This window comes from Macaca thibetana, chromosome 10 (genome assembly GCF_024542745.1).
Source record: "Macaca thibetana thibetana isolate TM-01 chromosome 10, ASM2454274v1, whole genome shotgun sequence".
In the NCBI taxonomy this organism is placed as follows: Eukaryota; Metazoa; Chordata; class Mammalia; order Primates; family Cercopithecidae; genus Macaca; species Macaca thibetana.
The window spans coordinates 95,706,901-95,727,464 of record NC_065587.1 but is presented as its reverse complement, the minus strand read 5'-3'; the positions used below and the strand labels follow the sequence as shown (position 1 = coordinate 95,727,464).

The following is a 20,564-nucleotide window of genomic DNA, read 5'->3' as shown; positions in this document are numbered from 1 at the left end:
GCTTGTCCTTGCCTGGCATGCATAGACCCCAGCTACCACCATGCTACTCTGAGTGAGCTTGTCCTGCCTCGGGTCAAATTCTAAATCTGGCCAGGGGCACAGAAGGCCGAGTCCACTGGGTGGAACTCCTGGCTGCTTTCTGCACTTGAACATAAAGTCCTCCTCAAGATGGCCTGTGGTCTCCCTCTTTGCAACGAAGAAGCCCACAGTGCCATCTGAGCCCTGAGGAATGGACTGGAACTCTGAAGGCAGCGCACACCCTGCACCTGATCCTGCTGCTACTTTTCTCTGTGTGGCTCCATTTGAAGCACAGTTGTTGCACTGCAGCTTGTGCATGCCAGGCAAGGCCAAGCTGGCTCAAAGAGCAACCAGCCATGTCTGCAGGGATCCGCCAGGAGCAGGTGGACCACTCGTCAACCTGACCCACTCAGGGAAGCCGGGAATGCGTGTTTGTACCATGCATTTCACTGCAAGTACCTTTCTCTGCAGTTGGTGACCTAGGTTTTCTTCTATAGGTTTTTTATGGTTTTAGGTTTTGCATTTAACTCTTTAATCCATCTTAATATAATTTTTGTATTAAGTGTAAGGGAATGGCCCAGTTTCAGTTTTCTGCATACGGCTAGCCAGTTTTCCCAACACCATTTATTGATAGGGAATCCTTTCCCCATTGCTTGTTTTTGTCAGGTTTGTTAAAGATCAGACAGTTTTAGTTGCATGGTGTCATTTCTGCGGTCTCTGTTCTGTTCCATTGGTCCATATATCTGGATTGGTATGAGTACTACGCTCTTTTGGTTACTGCAGCCTTGTAGAATAGTTTGAAGTCAGGTACTGTGATGCCTCCAACTTTGTGCTTTTTGCTTAGGATTCTCTTGGCTGTGTGGGCTCTTTTCTGGTTCCATATGAAATTTAAAGCAGTTTTTCTAATTCTTTGAAGAAAGTCAGTGGTAGCGTGATGGGAATAGCACTGAATCTATAAATTACTTTAGGTGGTATGGCACTCAGGCACAGAAATGTCCTTGAGTAGGGCAATACCATTCAGGACATAGGCATGGACAAAGTCTTCATCACTAGAACACCAAAAGCAATGGCAACCAAAGCCAAAATTGACAAATGGGATCTAATTAAACTACTGTGTCTGCAGAGCAAAAGAAACAATCATCAGAGTGAACAGGCAACCCACAGGATGAGAGAAATTTATTGCAATCTCTCCATCTGACCAAGGGCTAATATACATAATCTACAAAGAACTTAAACAAATTTACAAGAGAAAAACAAAGTACCCCATCAAAAAGTGGGCAAAGATATCAACAGACACTTCCCAAAGAAGACATTTATGCAACCAACAAACATGTGAAGCAAAGCACATCACCACTGGTCGTTAGAGAAATGGAAAGCAAAATCACAATGAGATACAATCTCATGCCAGTTGGAATGGCCATCATTAAAAAATCGGGAAACAATAGATGTTGGAGAGGATGTGGAGAAAGAGGAACACTTTTACACTGTTGGTGGGAGTATAAATTAGTTCAACAATTGTGGAAGACAGTGTGATGATTCCTCAAGGATCTATAACTAGAAATAGCATTTGACCCAGCAATCCCATTACTGGGTATATACCCCCCAAAAATATAAATCATTCTAATATAAAGACACATGCACACATATGTTTATTGAGGCACTGTTGACAACAGCACAGACTGGAACCAACCCAAATGCCCATCAAGGATAGACTTGATAAAGAAAATGTGGCATATATGCACCATGGTGTACTATGCAGCCACAATAATGGATGAGTTCATATCCTTTGCAGGGACATGGATGAAGCTGGAAACCATCATTCTCAGCAAACTAACACAAAAACAGAAAACCAAACATCACGCCTTCTCACTCATAAGTGGGAGTTGAACAATGGGAACACATGGACACAGGAAGGGGAACACCACACACCAGGGCCTGTCAGGGTGGGGAGCTAGGAGAGGGATAGCATTACCAGAAATTCATAATGTAGATCACGGACTGATGGATGCAGCAAGCCAGCATGGCATGTGTATACCCATAAAACAATCCTGCATGTTCTGCACATACACCACAGAACTTAAAGTATAATTTTAAAAAAGGAAATTTGCTTTTAAGTAAACTTTTAATCATAGAACTTTAAAAAAAAATCCTTTTGAATCTTTTACTACCACCTCATAGCTTGGACAAACTGCTGATATTTTAAAAGTAACACAAACATCAAACAGAAAGAACTAGACTTAGGAACCAAACTCAGGTTTCTGTAGTTAACAGGCAGAATCTTAACACTGGGTCACCAAGACTACTCCTTCAGCCTGGCCTTGGCTAGCAAAAGATGGCCTTGTTATGTAGGTGAGCCCGCTTATGTACAAACAAAAAAAATAAAAATAAAAAATATTTTCTGATAACTGGAATTTTTTTTTTCATTTTTGCAGCCACAGGGCTTTTAGCCAATTCAGATGCCTTGCTCCCCACAATTTGGAACATTCCCTTGGATTTGACCAAGTCAGGAAGAGATGGGAGAAAAGTGAAACAACAACAATAAAACCCCAAACACAAACACACACAAAGAATTGAGCAAAACAAACAAATGCACCATTTATATGATTACTGAGTGTTCTCATGGTAAGGAGAAATTAAAAGTAGCTGGTGGATAATCTTAAATTTTAGTCATTAGAAAAAATTTTAAGACAAAAGTCTAATTCAGTTACTTACCTGGAAATAAGGCTCAGGCTGGTGATCGTTCTCTGCCGTCTTAGAAGCTGGAAAAAACTGACACTCACCTTTCCTGTCAGAAGCAAGCCGAAACTCAGGAAAGGAGGTGCCTGCTCTCCATCGCCATGGAAGCAGGAAAATCTGCCTTCGTTGTTGGAAATGAGTAAAACTTCAGAAAAGGACTTGTACAGCAAAATCAACTTTAGATCTCAACCAAATTTTGGGAGATCAGGAACTCTCTGCAGGGGAGAAGCTCCCCAACCTCAGCAAATTATCCTATTGGTTTGGGCAATAAAGATAGCCCAGGTTGGTATCAATCAATAATGAGATTTATCAAAGGTCAGGACCACCTTTGTAATCTCCTTCTTTTTTTTCTTTTCTTTGAGATGGAGTCTCGCTCAGTCACCCAGGATGGAGTGCAGTGGCACGATCCCAGCTCACTGCAAGCTCCAACTCCCAGGCTCAGGCCATTCTCCTGCCTCAGCCTCCCGAGTAGCTGGGACTACAGGCACCTGCCACCGTGCCCGGCTAGTTTTTTGTATTTTTAGTAGAGACGGGTTTTCATCGTCTTAGCCAGGATGGTCTTGATCTCCTGACCTCGAGATCTGCCCACCTCGGCCTCCCAAAGTGCTGGGATTACAGGCGTGAGCCACCGCGCCCGGCCCTCTTTCTTTTTTTATCTTTATTGCTATAGTTCGTTTGGTCAGGAACTAGGAGTGCAACACTTGCTTTTTTCTGTTTTCCATTTGATTGAAATATTTTTCTCCATTCTTTTATTTTGAGCTTATGTATGGCACTGTATGCAAGATGGGTTTCTTGAAGACAGCATACTCAAATGGGTCTTGGTTCTTTATCCAGCTTGCCCCCGTGTCTTTCAATTGGAGCATTTAGCCCATTTCCATTTAAGGTTAATCATGGTATGTGTGGATTTGATCCTGTCGTCATGCTGTCAGCTGGTTATTTTGCAGACTTGTGTATGTGGTTGGTTTTTGGCATCACTGGACTGTGTACTTCAGTGCGTTTTTGTACTGGATGGTGATGGTTTTTTCTTTCCATATTTAGTGCTTCCTTCAGGAGCTCTTGTAAGATAGATCTGGTGATAATGAATTCCCTCAGCATTTGTTTGTCTGAAAAGGATCTTATTTCTCCTTCACTTATGATGCTTCATTTTGCTGGACATGAAATTCTGGGTTGAAATTTCTTTTCTTTAAGAAGTTGAATATCTTTTCTGGTTTGTCGGGTTTCAGCTGAGAGGTCTGCTAAGTCTGATGGAATTCCCTTTGTAGGTGACCTTGCCTTTCTCCCCAGCTGCCTTTAACATACTTTTTTTTCATTTTGACCTTGGAAAATCTGATGACTGTGTGTCTTGGGGATGATCTTCTCATGACATATCTTACTGAGGTTCTCTGGATTTCCTGAATTTGATTGTTGGCTGTCTGGTTAGGTTGGGGATATTCTCATGAATGATATTCTGAAGTACGTTTTCCAAGTTGGTTCCATTCTCCTCATCCCTTTCAGGTACATTAATTCGTCACAGATTTGGTCATTTATATCATCCCATATTTCTCGGATATTTTGTTCATTGCTTTTCATTCTTTTTTTTCCCCATTCTTGTCTGCCTGTTTTATTTCAGAAAGCCAGTTTTCAAGATCTGAGATTCTTTCCTCTGCTTCGTCTGTTCTGCTGGGTGGTTTTGCACATGAGATGGAGCTGGTGAGACCTCTGCCATCCTTACTCTGTTTGCCTCTCCCAGGGCTCCAGCTTGGGCACACCTGCTTACAGGGCACTCTCGGGTGCCCACACACACTACAATAATTTTCATAATGCCATCACACACAATCACCATGTGACTGCATTATGAAAATTCTTGTAGTGTGGTTTACAGCTCTATCAGGTCAGTTATGTTTTTCTCTGTACTGCCTATTTTGTCTGTCATCTCCTGCAGTGTTGTACAATGATTTTTAGCTTCCTTGTATTGGATGACAACGTACTTCTTTCACTCAGTGAACTTTATTCCTACCCATATCCTGAACTCTGCTTGTATCATTTCAGACATCTCAGCCTCAGCCCAGTTCTGAACACTTGCTGGAGAGGTGATGCAGTCATTTGGAGGGAAGGAGGCATGCTGACTTTCTGAGTTCTCAGTATTCTTGCACAGATCCTTTCTCATCTTTATGGGCTTATCCTCCTTCAGTCGTTGAGGTTGCTGACCTTTGGACAGGATATTTTTCTTTTATTATATCTGATGACCTTGAGGATTTGATTGTGGTGTAAGGCGGACTCAGCCAACTGGTTTTGTTTTTGGAGGATTTTAGGGGGCCAACATGCAGCTCCCAATTCCTGAACTGTGTGCTTTAACTCTGGGGAACGTGTATTGGGCCCCATCTTTGTTCTCTGGCTCCTCGAGGTGTGGAGTCCACTGCACTGAGGGGATCCAAGTGCGGCAGCTGCAGCAGAATGCTAGCGGATGCAGGAGTCCCTGCCTCCCTGAGAGCGTTGACAAGGGGGTGGAGGCAAGACAGCTGGGGTGTGGGCCAGGGGGCCCCTGCTGACTCTGTGTGCTGTTACACTGGAGGCAGTGCTGGTTTGGGGTGGACTGCTGGCCAGTGCACCTCTGGGTGCCTTCTCTGAGCCCCCCACCCCAAAGCAGCAGTGGTCGCTCAGGATATAAGAAGGTCCCTTTTTCTCTGCACAGCATTACCTCAAGGGTGAGATGTTGACAGGGATGGGGTTTTTGGCTCTGTTCCAACCACAGCTTCGTCTTCAGTGGCAGTTGGTGTGGGTTGGGGTGTGTGCTGCACTCCCATGTGCTATCAGGGCAAGTACAGAAAAACCCACCTGTGTAAACACACACAGCAAAGGGATGTGAGAAGTTTCCATATAAAGGGCTGCAGTATGGAGAGGTGATGTGCAGGCTGGTGCATGGCTGTAGGGGCCACCTTGCTGCAGCTCTCCACTAATCAGGCACGGTCCACTGGTACAGAAGCTATGGTGTGTGCACCCGAGAGTGTCCTGTAAGCAGGTGTGGCCTGGCTGGGGTCCTGGGAGAGGCAAGCTGACTAAGGGGTGCTGAGGTCAGACCAGCCTCACCTGATGTGCAAAACTGCCTAGCAGAGATCAGGTCTCAGAGAACTCTCTCAAAAGTGAACCCCAGCACAGCACAACTGCTCTACACAAACATGGCCAGACTTCTTTTTTAAGCAACTACCCTTTTTAAAGAAGGTAACTCTTAGACCTGATCTGTGCTGGGCAATCTTGCACATGAGACAGGGCTGGTCTGACCACAGCACTCCTTAAGTGCTGGGATAAAGTGTCTCATAAGAGCAAGCAGAGCTAGAGAGATAGCTGTCCCTGCCCTCTGGGCTGCATATCATCTGACTTGTTGCTCTACAACTTTGTCTCCTGGAGGCTCCACCCGAGAGAGATGTAAGTTAGCAGTTACTTAATGTAATCACCCCAGGATGGAGGGTCTGTGCTGTGAGCCCAAGTCAGGGTTCCCTGTCTGGTGATGAACAGTGCAGGGTGTGTTGTACCTGTGGGAAATGGACTGGTGTGTTCCTTGGGTCAACTGCAGCTTGTTGGAGGTGTCGATATGGCACTTAGGGTCTTTGCTCCCTTGATATTCTGAGGGAAGCAAGGGCAGTTCCACTGCAGAGGCAGCGGCAGAGAGGATTTCAGTTGCTCCTGGAAGCTCAGTCCAGGGAATTGCCAAGTTGCTACAGGCTTGATAGTTCCAGTGGGGGGCTGGCTGGAGACCCTGCCAGGAGGGCCTACCCATTGAGGAGATATGGAAATGGGCACCCACATAACAGTCTGGCCACTTTTCTGTGGGGCTGCTGTGGTATGCTGGGGGTCCACTCCAGTCCCCAATGGCCTCCTATTTTCCAGTGCCTGAAGGTATCAGCAGTGAAGTCTGCAAAAAGGCAAAGATGATAGCCTGCCCCTTCCTCTGGGAGCTCTGCACCTCGGAGGTATGAACCAGTTGCCAATCTGTACACACCTGTAGGATGTGGCTGGAGGCAAGTTGAGAAGTCCTGAACAGTCAGGAGGAACAGGAACAGGGACTTGCTTAAAAAAGAAGTCTGGTCACGTTTTTGTAGAGTGGCTATGCTGTGCTGGGGGTTGACTTCAGCCCCTGGTTGCCTCAGACACTCTGAAACTTGAAGGCTGAAATGGCTAAGTTGTCCAAACGGCAAAGATGACAGTCTGGTCCTTCCCCTGGAGCTCTGACTCAGGGAAGTCTGAAACCTCTGTCAGCCAGAGAACAGCAGTGAAGGTGGCTGGAGACCCTGGTTGAAAGCCTGCACCCAGTGATTACAAATGTGGTCGGAGACTGACTTAAACAAGAGTCTGGCCACGTTTTTGGAGGGTGGCTGTGCTGCACTGAGACACTACTTCCACCCCTGGTCAGCTTGGGCTCTCCAAAGCCCATGGGCCAGAACGGCTAGGTACCCAAACAGCAAAGGTGGTGGCCCTCCCCTCTCTCTGGGAACTCTGTCCCAGGAAGGTTTCAAATCTCCGTTGGCCAGGGAACACTGGTGGGGGTAGCTAGAGGCCTCAGGTGGGAGGTCCTGTCCAGTGATGAGGAACAGGATCAGGGCCTGCTTACAGAAGCAGTCTGGCCATGATTTGGTAAAGCAGCTGTGCCATGCCACAGGATCTCTTCTGCCCTTGATGGGTTTGTAGTCTCCAAAGCCCACACACTAGAATGACTAAGTTGTCTGAACAGGAAAGATGGGGGCCTGCCCCATCTTGTCTCTCAGAATTTATCCTGTGTGATGCAGCTTAATGTTTAGGCTGTTAATTTTGCTGTCAACATTAGAGTTGTTCAGAAAGAATCTCACTGTTATCTTTTAGGTTAGATATATGAGAATTCATTTTTTCCTGTAAATAAACCTGTTCATGTTTGTTCTCTGTAAAGAAGTCTCTTTCATCTATTTGACATTGATCACAGTCATGTAGGGCAGTAGTCAGTCTAAAACGACATGATAGGATTTCCATTTCCAGTGTTTCCTAGCTGTGTCTTACATTCTGCAGTTCAGAACTGAGCATTCTCAGCGGTCAAAATGCTAAGCTGTCCACTCTACTGAAATACTGATTTTTGCTAATGCTTCCTCATTCAATTTTACAGCCTTAAGAAGTTTATCATTATTCTCAGTTGTCAAAATGCTAAGCTGTCCACTGTACTGAAATGCTGATTTTTGTTAATGATCCTCCCTTAATTTTACAGCCTTAGAAGTTTATCATTCTTTGCTTTCACACTTTCAATTTCCTCCAAAAGTTTCTTTTCCCTTAGCTGGCTCTGCTCTTTTATTTTGTCTACTTCCAGTCTCAACATGGCAATTTCTTCCTGCAACATGCGATTTTCATGCAAGAGATCTTTTTCTTTCTTATTGGTAAGAGAAACCTAAGTAAACAAAGGGAACTTTTAATTAGCACTCAAGAGAATGACATATCATGATTTCTTCTGAAATTAAAGTATGACATTTATATTTGTATAAGGAAAGAATTCCCATAGTGGATATTTAACTGGAAAAAAGTTGGACAAAACTTCAAATCTAAAAATGTGTAAATTCCAAAAAGTTGAAATACTTATTTAAAGACCATGAAAAATAAGTCACTAGAGGATTTTTAGAATTTCAGAATTGGAAAAGCCTTTCTCTGAATTATAAAAAACACAAATGCATAAAATATAAGATTAATATGCATGAGTATATTTTTTAAATTGGGTTTATTCTCTGATATCTAATCTATCAACCACACCATGGTAAGAACCTTAGCTATGCATATATTTGGACAGAAGCAATTTCTTAAAGTTCTTTAAGTTCCTTTTTCTGAAGAAAGTTTTATCAATATACTGCTTTTCTAATATTTTTACAGTCAGTTACAAGAATTGCATTTATTCATAACTGTTTAAGCATTGTACCCTTCCACAATGTACACATAGGCATCTAAACGTTGCACTTCTGTTTTAAAAATCCTTTGTACTTTCCAAAATACATAAAGTTGTCTTTTAAATAAATACACATATTAAAACATTTGAAAATGACTAAAGAAAATACCTCAGAATTCATTTTCTTTTCAGCCACTTCCATCTGCTCTTGTTTACCAGTCAGAATCTCTTCTTGTGATATTCCAGCATTCTGTTCTTCCGAAACTTGCTTCTGGTTATCATTTTGTTCATCACTAGAAGAAATTTTGATTTTCATGAAATACTGGAGGTGTCCCTAAAATGATCTACAGGGCAACATGGTGCCATCAGATGTCATTCACACAATGCATATCTGCACATTAATCCAAGACAAGGCAAAGGGGTCTCACATCTCTTAACCCAGCTCTCCCCAACCATGTTGGCACCAGGGACTGGTTTTGTGGAAGGTAATTTTTCTGTAGACCTGAGTTGGGGGATGGTTGCAGGATGATTCAAGCACATAACATTCATTGTGCATATTATTTCTATTATTACTTATATATAATGAAATAATTACATAGCTCACCATAATGTAGAATCAGTGGGAGCCTCAGCTTGTTTTCCTGCAACTAGATGGTCCCATCTGGGGGTGACAGTAGATGGTGACAGATCATAAAGCATTAGATTCTCATAAGGAGTGAACAACCTAGATACCCTGTGTAAGCAGCTTACAACAGGGTTTGAGTCACACTACTATGACAATCCAATGCCACCACCAATCTGACAGGAAGAGGAGCTCAGGCAGTAATGTGAGTGACAGAGAGTGGCTTTAAACAGATGTAACTTTGCTTGCTCACCTGCCACTAGCCTCCTGCTCTGTGGTCCAGGTCCTAACAGTCCAGGGACTGGTACTGGTCCATGGCCTGGGGATTGGGAAGCCCTGTGTTAACCCATACTTTTTATATTTATTTTTGGGAAACACTTTCCACTTATATTCTTGATTCCTCTGTATTTTATAGACAACTTAGAAATTCCTTTTGGAACAAGACAGGGTCTAATATTGTGTTTTTAACATTCAACTTTGAATTAATTTTATCTGTGTATGTGACAGAGATGTGAAATAAAGTAATCCTTAATCACTTTTGATTTTACTTTTATTTCATGCATGTTAAGAATAAAACTGGGAAGTCCTAGGCAGAGCAATTGGGCAAGAGAAATAAAGGACATCCAAATTGGAAAAAAGAAAGTCAAATTATCTCTTCACCAATGATATGATCTTATCCCTAGAAAACCCTAAAGACTCCTACAAAACACTCCTAGGCTTGATAAATGAATTCAGTAAAGTCTCAGAGGCTACAAAATGTACAAATACCAATGAGTAGTACCACTATACACAACCTACAACCAAGCTGCGAGTCACGTCAAGAACCCAGTCCCTTTGACAATGGCTGCAAAAGAGTAAAATACCTAGGAAAATATGTAACGAAGGAGGTGAGTCAACTATAAAAGGATAACTGGAAAACACCACTGAAGAAAATCAGAGATGACACAAATAAATGAACATACATCCTATGTTCCTGGACTGAAAGCATTGATATTGTGAAAATGATCATAGTGCCCAAAGAAGTCTACAGATCCAATACAATTTCTACCCAAGTACCAATGTCATTCTTCACAGAGTTATTTTAAAAAGCTGCCATTCATGTAGAACCACAACAGAGCCTGAATAGCAGCACATACACCAAGCAAAAGGAACAAACATGTTGGCATCACATGACCTGAAAACTGTAATTATTTTTAATGAGGTAAAAATGTATAAGAATATTACTGTTATTGTACAGAGAAGACAGTGAACAAGAAAAGGAATTTAAAAAGAGAATATCACTACCATATACATATATTAACTGACAAAGAGACTAAAATCTCCTACTGGAGATTATGTTAGGACTTGAACAAAAGCTTCTAGAAATACCAATAACAGAAACAAGGCAATTAATTTTAAGGAATAAATTATGCAAAGAGATATGTATTTTAAAAAATGTAAACAGATCTTCCTGAGAGCTATTATTAACCAATTCATCGTGACCACAATTTTAAAATGAGGTCTAAAATTCTGGAATATAAAATAGTTTCATTTTGAACATAGTTAATTGAAGGCAACTTTTAAACAGAAACTGTTCAGTTAAAGTTGAGTCTAACTTAGGAAAGAAATGACCTGTACCAATGGTAACAAGAAGCCACCCAGAGCCAGTTTGAAATCTAGTCAACCAATCAATGACCACTGGTCTTGCTCACCAACCAATACAGACGTGAGCAGCTTGCTTCTGAAATACAGCCAAGCAGCAGCACCTGCTCCATCAGAATAGCCAGTGCCGGACCAGTATTCCTCTTACTATAGGAAGCAAAAAATTTCCAACTCTGTCTTTTTATTTCAAATACCAAAGGTTCATAATCCCTTGAAAAGAATTTGTAAGTCCATTAAATGTGCCACCCCAATTTTTTTTTTTTTTTTTAAAGCAGGTGGCCAGGTGCAGTGGCTCACGCCTGTAATCCTAGCACTTTGAAGGGCCAAAGTGGCTGGATCACCTGAGGTAAAGAGTTCGAGACCAGCCTGCCCAACAAGGTGAAATTAGTAGTCTCTACTAAAAATACAGAAATTAGCCAGGTGTGGTGGCATGCCGCTGTAATCCCAGCTCCTCAGGAGACTAAGGCAGGGAAATACATGAACCCAGGAGGCGGAGGGTGCAGTGAACTGAGACCCCACCACTGCACTCCAGCCTGGGTGATAGAGTGAGACTCTATCTCAAAAATCAAATCAAATAAAATACTAGTAAAGTTTGCAATTCCTCTGACTCAGTTTACCATAATTACAATTATGATTACAAATAAAAGAATAAATAATGAATAACTGCAATATTGGGCTTTTCTCCCTAAATAAAAAAATTAATATAAAGAATGTAGCTTATTATAAAAAGCCAAAACAATTATTAAAATGCATATACTTACCAGACAAAACTAAAAGAATGACCCATGTCAAAATTTTTTTTTTTTTTTTTTTTTTTTTTTTTTTTTTTTTTTTTGAGACGGAGTCTCGCTGTGTCTCCCAGGCTGGAGTGCAGTGGCGTGATCTCGGCTCACTGCAAGCTCCGCCTCCCGGGTTCACGCCATTCTCCTGCCTCAGCCTCCCAAGTAGCTGAGATTACAGGCGCCCGCCACCACGCCCAGCTAGTTTTTTTTTTTTTTGTATTTTTAGTAGAGACGGGGTTTCACCATGTTAGCCAGGATAGTCTCGATCTCCTGACCTCGTGATCCACCCGCCTCGGCCTCCCAAAGTGCTGGGATTACAGGCTTGAGCCACCGCGCCCGGCCGTCAAAATTTTAAAGTGAGAATCAATCAAACAACATACCCAGGATAAACTCCATTCACTCATTTAATAAGGATTTGTTAGGTAGCTACATCCAATATGCTAGGCCTTTTTCTAGGCAGTGAGGATATAGTAGTGAAAAATAAAATCCTTATTCATGAGAGTGAGATAAACACACAATAACAATAGACAGAGAAGACAAAATATACAGTACGTTAGAGGAGAAAAACTAAAGCAGGAAAATGAAATGTTTATGTGTTTGATGGGGAGGGTGGTGGGAAAGTTGGGATGGTCAGAAAAGTCTCTGCTGAGAAAGGGGATTTCTTTCTTTCTAATACAAAAAATCTTTTATTTGTATATCAAAGACTCTAAGAAATGATGATATAAGGTTAAGAGTATTGATGCCAAGATACAAATGGATTTGAAGTTAGAGATGATAAATCACTTTGTTTCATTGAACCTTCCCTTGGTTACATTAGAGAGCCTCCCTGGTACACTCCCAGTTGAATCTTAAGCATGATGCATCTGGGCAGTATATGGTTCTTCCTCAGAAAGTGGTTGTTCCATAATGTGTTTCTTTTTACCCTTTTTCTACTTCTTAGCAGAAAGGAGGTTTTAAATAAAGAACTGAAGGAATGGAAAGAGTAAGCTAGGAGGATATCTGGGGAAAAAGCATTCCAGACACAGGGAACTGCCAAGTACAGAGGTGTGCTTGGAGTCTTTAAGCACTAGGGGTAGATAAGGGTTGGCAAGAAGTTCAGTGTGGCTAAAGCAGAGCAAGGAAGATAATTAGGAGGAAATTTGACACATACTCAGAGTGAAATGGGAGGCAATCAGAAGGGGTGGGGCACAGGACTGACACAATTTGACTTATATTTTAAGTACATCCACTGAGTTAAGAATTGATGAAAAGGGAAGTTTTTAAAAGCCAGGACTATCAATTACCAGTCTATGACACTCATGTAGACTGCAGATGAGGGTGGCTCAGATGTAGAAGATATGACTGGCTTCTGGACATATTCTTCAGGTAGACCTGACAAGATTTACTGAGAGAATAGATGTAAGGTGTCAGAGATGGAGAGAGAGATGAGTCAAGAATGACAACGAGATTTTTGGCAGAGCAACTGGAAGAGTTGCCCTTAACCAAAGTAGGAAAGACTACATGAGGTGTAGATTTCAGGAAGGCCATCAGTAGCCCAATTTTGGGTCTGACAAGTGTGTGATACCCAATAGCTAACCAAATAGAGATATCAAGTAGGCAGGCTCATATGGAAATCTGGAATTAGGGAGAGAGATCTGAGCCAGAGACATACATTTGGAAATCACTAGCATATACACGGTAGAAAAAGTCACGAGGGGCTGAGTGCAGTGGCTCATGTCTGCAACCCCAACACTTTGTGAGGCCAAGGCAGAGAGATCACCTGAGGTCAGGAGTTTGAGACCAGGCTGGCCAACATAGGGAAATGCTGTCTCTACTAAAAATACAAAAATTAGCCGAGCATGGTGGCACGAACCTGTAATGCCAGCTACTCAGGAGGCTGAGGCAGGAGAATCACTTGAACCCAGGAGGTGGAGGTTGCAGTGAGCCGAGATCACACCACTGAACTCCAGCCTGGGTGACAGAGTGAAACTCTGTCTCAAAAAAAGAAAAAGTCATGAGAGAGAAGATTGAGGACTGAGCCCTCGGAAAAAACAATGTCCAAATGGAGAAAGATGAGGAGGAGCAAGCAAAAGAGGCCATGATGAATGGATTAGAAAGGCAGGAGGAAAAGCCTGAGGGACTGAGGTCCTGAAAGCCAAGTTGAAGACGCTGTTAGAGAGGAGATGTCCTCCATTGCTCAAATTCTGCTAACAGATTAAATAAAATGAAGTGTACGAAAAATGCCTAGATCTATTACAGAAAAAAATTAGTGATAATCTTGAGGAAAAACAACGTTGGAGGAGTACTGAAACTGAAGACTTACTGGTGTGAGATCAAGAGTGAATGAAAAGAAAATTGAGTTCATGAGTGTAGACAGTTCTTTTAAGGACATCATACTTAGAAGTCATGGCTGAGAATGTTGTAATTTTCTCCTGACCTTGTGATCCGCCCGCATCAAATCTTGGGATTTTCTTCCAGTCATGGAAAATAATAGACAATTAATTTCAAATTTTATATAACAGGTGTAGTCTTCAAATTTTACATAACAATTATATATTTTAAAAGTTATAAAATTATACACATGTGGCATTAAAAATGCCAGACTGAGGTGTTAAATTCTTAAAACTATAGAACTAAAAGTCACCTTAAACAATTCTAGATTCCATAAGCTGAATATCACTTTGTTCATGCTTATACATAAAGACCAAGAAACACTAAACGTTTCAAGGAGAGTATTTCTGGCTTGATAAAAATCAGCCAATTCTAGAACAGTTGATACTCATCAAATATACAAAGTAATTGATCACAGTAAACTACTGAGTTCTATTAACAGGAATAAAGTGGCAGAAATGCAGAAAATAGTCTTATGTTATAAATGAAATTTTAAAAATTATATGAAGTCACTGTGGAAAAATGTGGTGTGGTGAATACTGAAATATATCCTTTTCTAAAGGAAGGATAATGTCACACATGCAGGACACTTTTATGAATAAGAGTTATTGCATTAGCAGCACCTTCCTTTTAGCACAAGGTCAGCACATTAACACCTGTGGGCCAAATCCCACTGCCTGTTTTTGTAAGTCAAGTATCTTGGAACCCAGCCACGCTTATTCACTCTACAGTTCACAGAGTCAATTAGCTGGGTGTGATGTTGCACACCTGTGGTCCCAGCTAGCAGAGAGGCTGAGGTGGGAGGATCACTAGAGCCCAGAAAGTTGAGGCTGCAGTGAGCCATGATCACAAAACCGCACTCCAGCCTGGGCAACAGAGACCCTGTCTCAAAATTATATATACAGTCTGCAAAGCCTAAAATATTTACTAACTGACTCTTTGCAGAAAAATCTGACCAAATCCTGGTTTAGTAGATGAAAGATCCTTTGATACATTTTAATAAAAGTTTTACCCAATATACTGAAATGTTTATATTAAATATAGATCCCCATACAATCCCTTGGCAATATTCAGATTGAAGATCCAATATTTCAGCACTCAGGCACTGACAACAAAAATTTAATAACTAGCAATCAAGGTACAGTGTCAATGGAGCATGCAGCTTCCATTTGCAACACAGCAGATATTACAAGAATTCTAACAAAATTATCTTAAGATGTGTTATCAAAGTAAAGGTTTTAAATACATTTTAATTGTGAAATAATCCGTATACTCTAGATCTAACCTCATTTGTAAAAAATGGTTCCATACTACATTATTTTCTGGGAATGAAAATTGAGCTATTTCCTATTGGTAAGGATTTACTTTTAGTAATGATAAATTCCTACTGATAAGGATCCATCTTTTGATATAATGATGCTGTAATAAATGTTCTTATACGTAAGTATATACGTAACAAATCTATACAAGTATCCTTAACATATATATATATCCTTACTATGTTATATATGTGTGTGTGAATATGCTACTCAATTAATGTTCGAAATGCATTTACCAACAGTGTATGACATGTCTTTTTCAATGAGACCATTTCCTTTGCAGCAACACAGATGGAGCTGGCGGCCACTATTCTAAGCAAACTAATGCAAAAACAGAAAATCAAATGCCACATATTCTTAATGATTTAGTGGAAACTAAACAATGAGAACTCATGGACACAAAGAGGAGAAAAACAGGCAAAAGGGTCTACTTGAGGGTGGAGCATGGCTGGAGGGAGACGACCAAAATACCCATGGCTGGGTATTTTGCTTATTATGTGGCTGATGAAATAATCTGTAGCCCAAACTTCCATGATACAGTTTACCTATATAACAAACTGCACATGTACCTCTGAAGCTAAAATAAAAGTTCACTAAAACGTAAAGAAATTCCTTTCCCTCACATTTGCCAATACTCGTTATTTTTCAAATAAATTAATGACTGGAAAAAATGGTAACTCATTTTTTGCTGATTTTCATTTTTCTGATTACCAGGCAAGGCTGAATATCCTAGGAAAAATATAAAATTTTTAATCATGAATATTAGCCCAAATTAGGATGTTTGACAGCATATGGCTGTCTCCTATTAAATGTTGCCATAGGCTTACCTGTGATACTCTTCATTCTCAGTGTCAGGAAATTGCTGACTTTCAGGTGTCCTGCTCTTGCTTTGTGGAATTAATCCATCATCACCATTGCCAGCAGTGGCATCATTAGTCAGGTTTTCTGGTAATCCCATATTATTACTTCCGTGCTTCTTCATTTCTTCTTCAGCCTTGAGTGGAAGTTTGATATTAAGGATATTAAGGATATTCACTTTATTGAATAAAAAGAACCTTTTAAATTGATTTTATCAATTGACTCAGTTTGTCATTATTGTAGTCATTAAAAATATTTCACACTTAAGTTTGATCATATATACAGAACAATTACCATCTAATTTTAAGATGTAATTATCATAACATTGTAAAGTTTGCTTCATTTCTGTTTGACTGAATAAAATAGAATTTTTCAAAATTCAAAAAAGGGCCCTCCTTCATTTTGTGCTTTTATTCCCAACCACTCTTCAGAATCTTATATATATATTTATCCCGTTTGACTCGTGGGAACACACAAATAAAAAGACAAAGATGCAAAATGTGTCTTCTTCTGTCTTTACCACCTAGATCTCACATTAAGCAGTCAGATTTAGAGGATGAGACACTGTGAGGCTTCAGGAATAGAAAGGAAGATTGCCCTTTTCTGCACTGAGATATTCTTCTCCCCCACTGCCTTTGATCATTTTTTTTTTTCATTTGGTCCCTGGGATATCAAAAACGTGATGGTTCTCACTGAAACATGGGAACCAAAGTTCGCCACAACACAAGGAGCAGAGCAAAACTGCTGAGGTACAAGCGTGGATGCCCAGAAAATAAGATGCTCCCCAAATTTCACATTCCATAGCCATACAATTTTCTAGCTGGAAGATACACAGAATAAGAAATGATCTTCTTTAGCCACATTAACTATTGATAATCATCAGACTAAAACCAAGAAAGATAAAATGATTGATCCAAAGCTCCTAAAGTCACATGACCTAGCACTTTACGGCACCATTCAGGATTATTCCATAATAATGAAAGAATATCTCTGGGGTTTGTATCTCTTTAAAACTCAATCTACAGAATTCTTTCTGAGTTAAATATTAAATTTTTCACTGATGATTTATGCTACTTACATGATAGGATCATGTATGCCTATACTTACAACACTTTATTAAACAACATAATGTAAAAATCTAATTCAACAGAAACATTTGAATATAATGGTATACCTCTCTATCACAATCCTTGTTTATTTCTGGTTCTTGAGACATTTCCTGCAAATGAAAAAATAGAAGGTTAATTTGCTTGTTGTAATTCTGTGATGTTTCCTCTTTTGGAATGCGTGTTTTAAAAATAATTTTCTTTTAAGTAATCAAGTATAGACAATGAAAAATTAGAAAATAATTAAAATTAAAATTTAACTGTTAAAATAAATAATTAATTAAAATTAAAAATTAACTTTTTAATCTACGTTCAGCTACTGCCACATCACTGGCTTCTGACTAACATGAGAAAAATAATTCACCTTAGCCAACTGGAGAAGATAAACATGAACCAGCAAACTTAACTTTGTCACCATTTGTTTGGACTCCACTTAATTTGTTACGTGTTAAATCTGCCAAAAATGCATCAGCGGATGATTTGTAGTGTTGCAAAGTCTTCCTCACTTGAAAAGAGTTTACCTCACCAAACCCTAACCAGTGAGCCTCTACAGATTACTAACTGGATTGTAGGCATGCTTTCAATTATTAGGAGCTGAAATCAACACCAAACAGAAAGAAATGCAAATTCTTAAATTTTAATTGAAATTATATGTTGTAATACGATAGTGTTATGTATCTAGTTTATCTGCTTAAGTCCAGTTCTAATATATTCTAATGTGTACTAATGACAGTGGATAAAAATTTTAATAATCTGTACTGATTTTCTGCAACTGCAGTAAGTTCAAATGTTATTGTGTTTCTGCACTAACACCAAAGGTCCCATTCTGCAAGATACGATTCTTGTAATAGGCATTTGGGTTGCTTTTATGACCTGGTTCCCTCCCTGAAGAGAAACGCTGAGGTCAATGAGAGATCACAAGGCAGAATATATCTTTCACCTTGCTATCAGTGACTGCAATATAAAACTGCAGATTTTCAATCACTGGCCATGATTACTCTTCAACCACGAATCCAGCTCAGGGACCATCAGTGTTACATTGTTCATAATTCTATTGCTTAATAATATAATCCAATAATTGATGTTACTTTCTTTATCATGTCAGGGTGTTGTAAGAATAAAAGAACAAAGTTCTGGAATTTCTTTTGCCTCTATTCAAAAGGAAAGATTACCTATAAGCTAATCAAAAAGGCAGATAAGAATATTTTAAATAAGAATATTGTAAAATAAGTGTACTTTAAAGTTTATAGTGGTTATGTTTTTTAAGTTAAGTTTCAAATGCTAACTTAGAATCTATTGATTCTTCTGTTAATGAGATTGCTGAATTTATTAAATTTTATGAATCTATTAAAAAGTTCTTAGAAAAAAGAATCTATTGATTCTCAAAACCTAGTCTGAAAGATAATTTCATTTGGACTGCCTAATATTATTAAAGCAAAGAAAACAGCATTAAATCAAACATTTAAATGTAAAATTTTCCATGCCTCTGGCTGGCTATTTTCACTGCCTTTAAGCCTTTGTGATTCTTCCTCTGATGTCAGCTTTAAGTCTTGTTCTGTTGAGAAATCCATATATTCAGTTAAAATGAACCACTTAGAACAGTTAAAAACTATTGCATTTATAAAAATAGATTTAAGACAACATTTTATTTTACCTTATAAATTGAGTGTTTAGTGTTTCATGAAATAGTTACTTAGGAAATCACTCTCTAAGACTTCAACAAACCACTTGGGGAGACGCCTGATGAGATTCACTCACAAATTCATCCACCCAACATAAATGAACAAAACCACCAGAAACACAACTTTAAAATACAGTAGAAACATATAAGGTAACACAGTATGTTGTTCTCCACATCCTAATCATGAAGCAGTAAATGTAATGGAAAGGAAATTTAGTTTTAAAGAGAAACAAGTTTTCCTGCACTTAGCTACTCTGACTTTAAGGATAGTAACAGGCAGGGCCCAGGTAAGGTCGTGTTGACCCTGTCCAAGAAGCCAGAGCCCACAGGTATGGGTCCAGACATCCCAGAGCAAGGTTCAGAAAACAAATTCCTTTATCGTCTCCCCTTCCCCTCAGCATTTACTCATAGCTATTTGTACAAATGCATATATTTTGCAAGTTCCTCTTTTCCTTCAATGTAGTTGCAAAGTCACAAGCTATGCTGAGGTTGCAAAACTGTCACTATATGATTAACTGCCTTTGTTCTGCTTCTGTAAGCTTGCCTTTATAAGCTAGGCTCTGTCTTTGTTCAGGACTCAGCATTTGGATGCAAATCCACTGAACCGGTGTGCACCTAAATAAAATCCTGTTTCACCCACTGGGTCTCTCCTGCCTCCTGTTTTCTGCAACAATAGTACCTTATAAATGATTTCCAAAACTACTACTGACACCTTTATTAGTGCACAATGTCTTCCTAATATCTAAAATGTTTCCCTCTACTATTCTGACAAATTTATTTTTTTTTTTTTTTTTTTCTTCTTTTTTTTTTTTTTTTTTTTTTTTTTTTTTTTTTTTGAGCCAGGGTCTTTCTCTGTCACCAGGCTGGAGTGCAGTGGCACAATCTCAGCTCACTGCAACCTCTGACTCCCTGGTTCAAGTGATTCTCCTGTCTCAGTCTCCCAAGAAGCTGGGATTACAGGCATGCACCATTATGCCCAGCTAATTTTCATATTTGTAGTAGAGATGGTGTTTCATGATTGGCCGGGATGTTCCTGATCTTTTGACCTTGTGATCCACCTCCTCCAGCCCCCCAAAATGCTGGGATTACAGTTGTGAGACACAACAACTGGCCTTATTTTCATCTTTTAAAACAATGATATGTGAAGTCTTCCTTGATTCTGCATGTCTTTCCCCAGATAAAAAGGTACCTCCTTCTTGAGGCTGCCTTCTGACTTCACTGATTTTTCTACCGAATCTTTACCACCTGAACTGTACATTATTCCCCCACATGTCTGTCCCCTCTGCTCCAAGACTGCAGAGAACAGTCTTGCACATCATCTTTGTAAAAACAGTCTTTATTTTACTCAGAAATTTCTTATTGAGTCCTGCTACATACATGCTAGGCATTAGGGTTTAAAAACAATGAAAATAAAGCATGTCAGGGATGGCTTTTCTAGAACACATGCCCAAGCACAGACTGAAATATTGAGGCTAGGCAGATTAAAAGCAGTAGAGGGAAGGAAAGGGTAACAGCATTCCACACAGCAGCAAGAGCAGGAGTGAGGCCTGAAAGAGTGAACG

The 20,564-nt window shown here is 39.9% G+C and overlaps 1 protein-coding gene and 1 pseudogene across 4 annotated transcripts in view; both read right to left on the bottom strand.

Annotated features, from left to right (window-relative positions):
- Positions 1-934: 934 nt before the first annotated feature.
- LOC126929266 (POTE ankyrin domain family member G-like) overlaps positions 935-20,564 on the bottom strand; it is a 114,288-nt pseudogene continuing 94,658 nt past the window's right edge. Inside the window, exons 10-11 of the transcript XR_007717118.1 lie at positions 8,793-8,916; positions 935-8,137 (exon numbers count right to left, since the gene is read on the bottom strand). The product of XR_007717118.1 is annotated as a POTE ankyrin domain family member G-like (transcript). The remainder of the gene's footprint in view (positions 8,138-8,792; positions 8,917-20,564) is intronic.
- LOC126929265 (POTE ankyrin domain family member G-like) overlaps positions 17,142-20,564 on the bottom strand; it is a 45,656-nt gene continuing 42,233 nt past the window's right edge. For all 3 annotated transcript variants that reach the window (XM_050745452.1, XM_050745453.1, XM_050745454.1), the window contains exons 16-17: positions 18,806-18,876; positions 17,142-17,434 (exon numbers count right to left, since the gene is read on the bottom strand). In XM_050745452.1, coding sequence (XP_050601409.1) covers positions 17,354-17,434; positions 18,806-18,876 — 152 coding nt within the window. In that variant the 3' untranslated portion in view covers positions 17,142-17,353. The remainder of the gene's footprint in view (positions 17,435-18,805; positions 18,877-20,564) is intronic.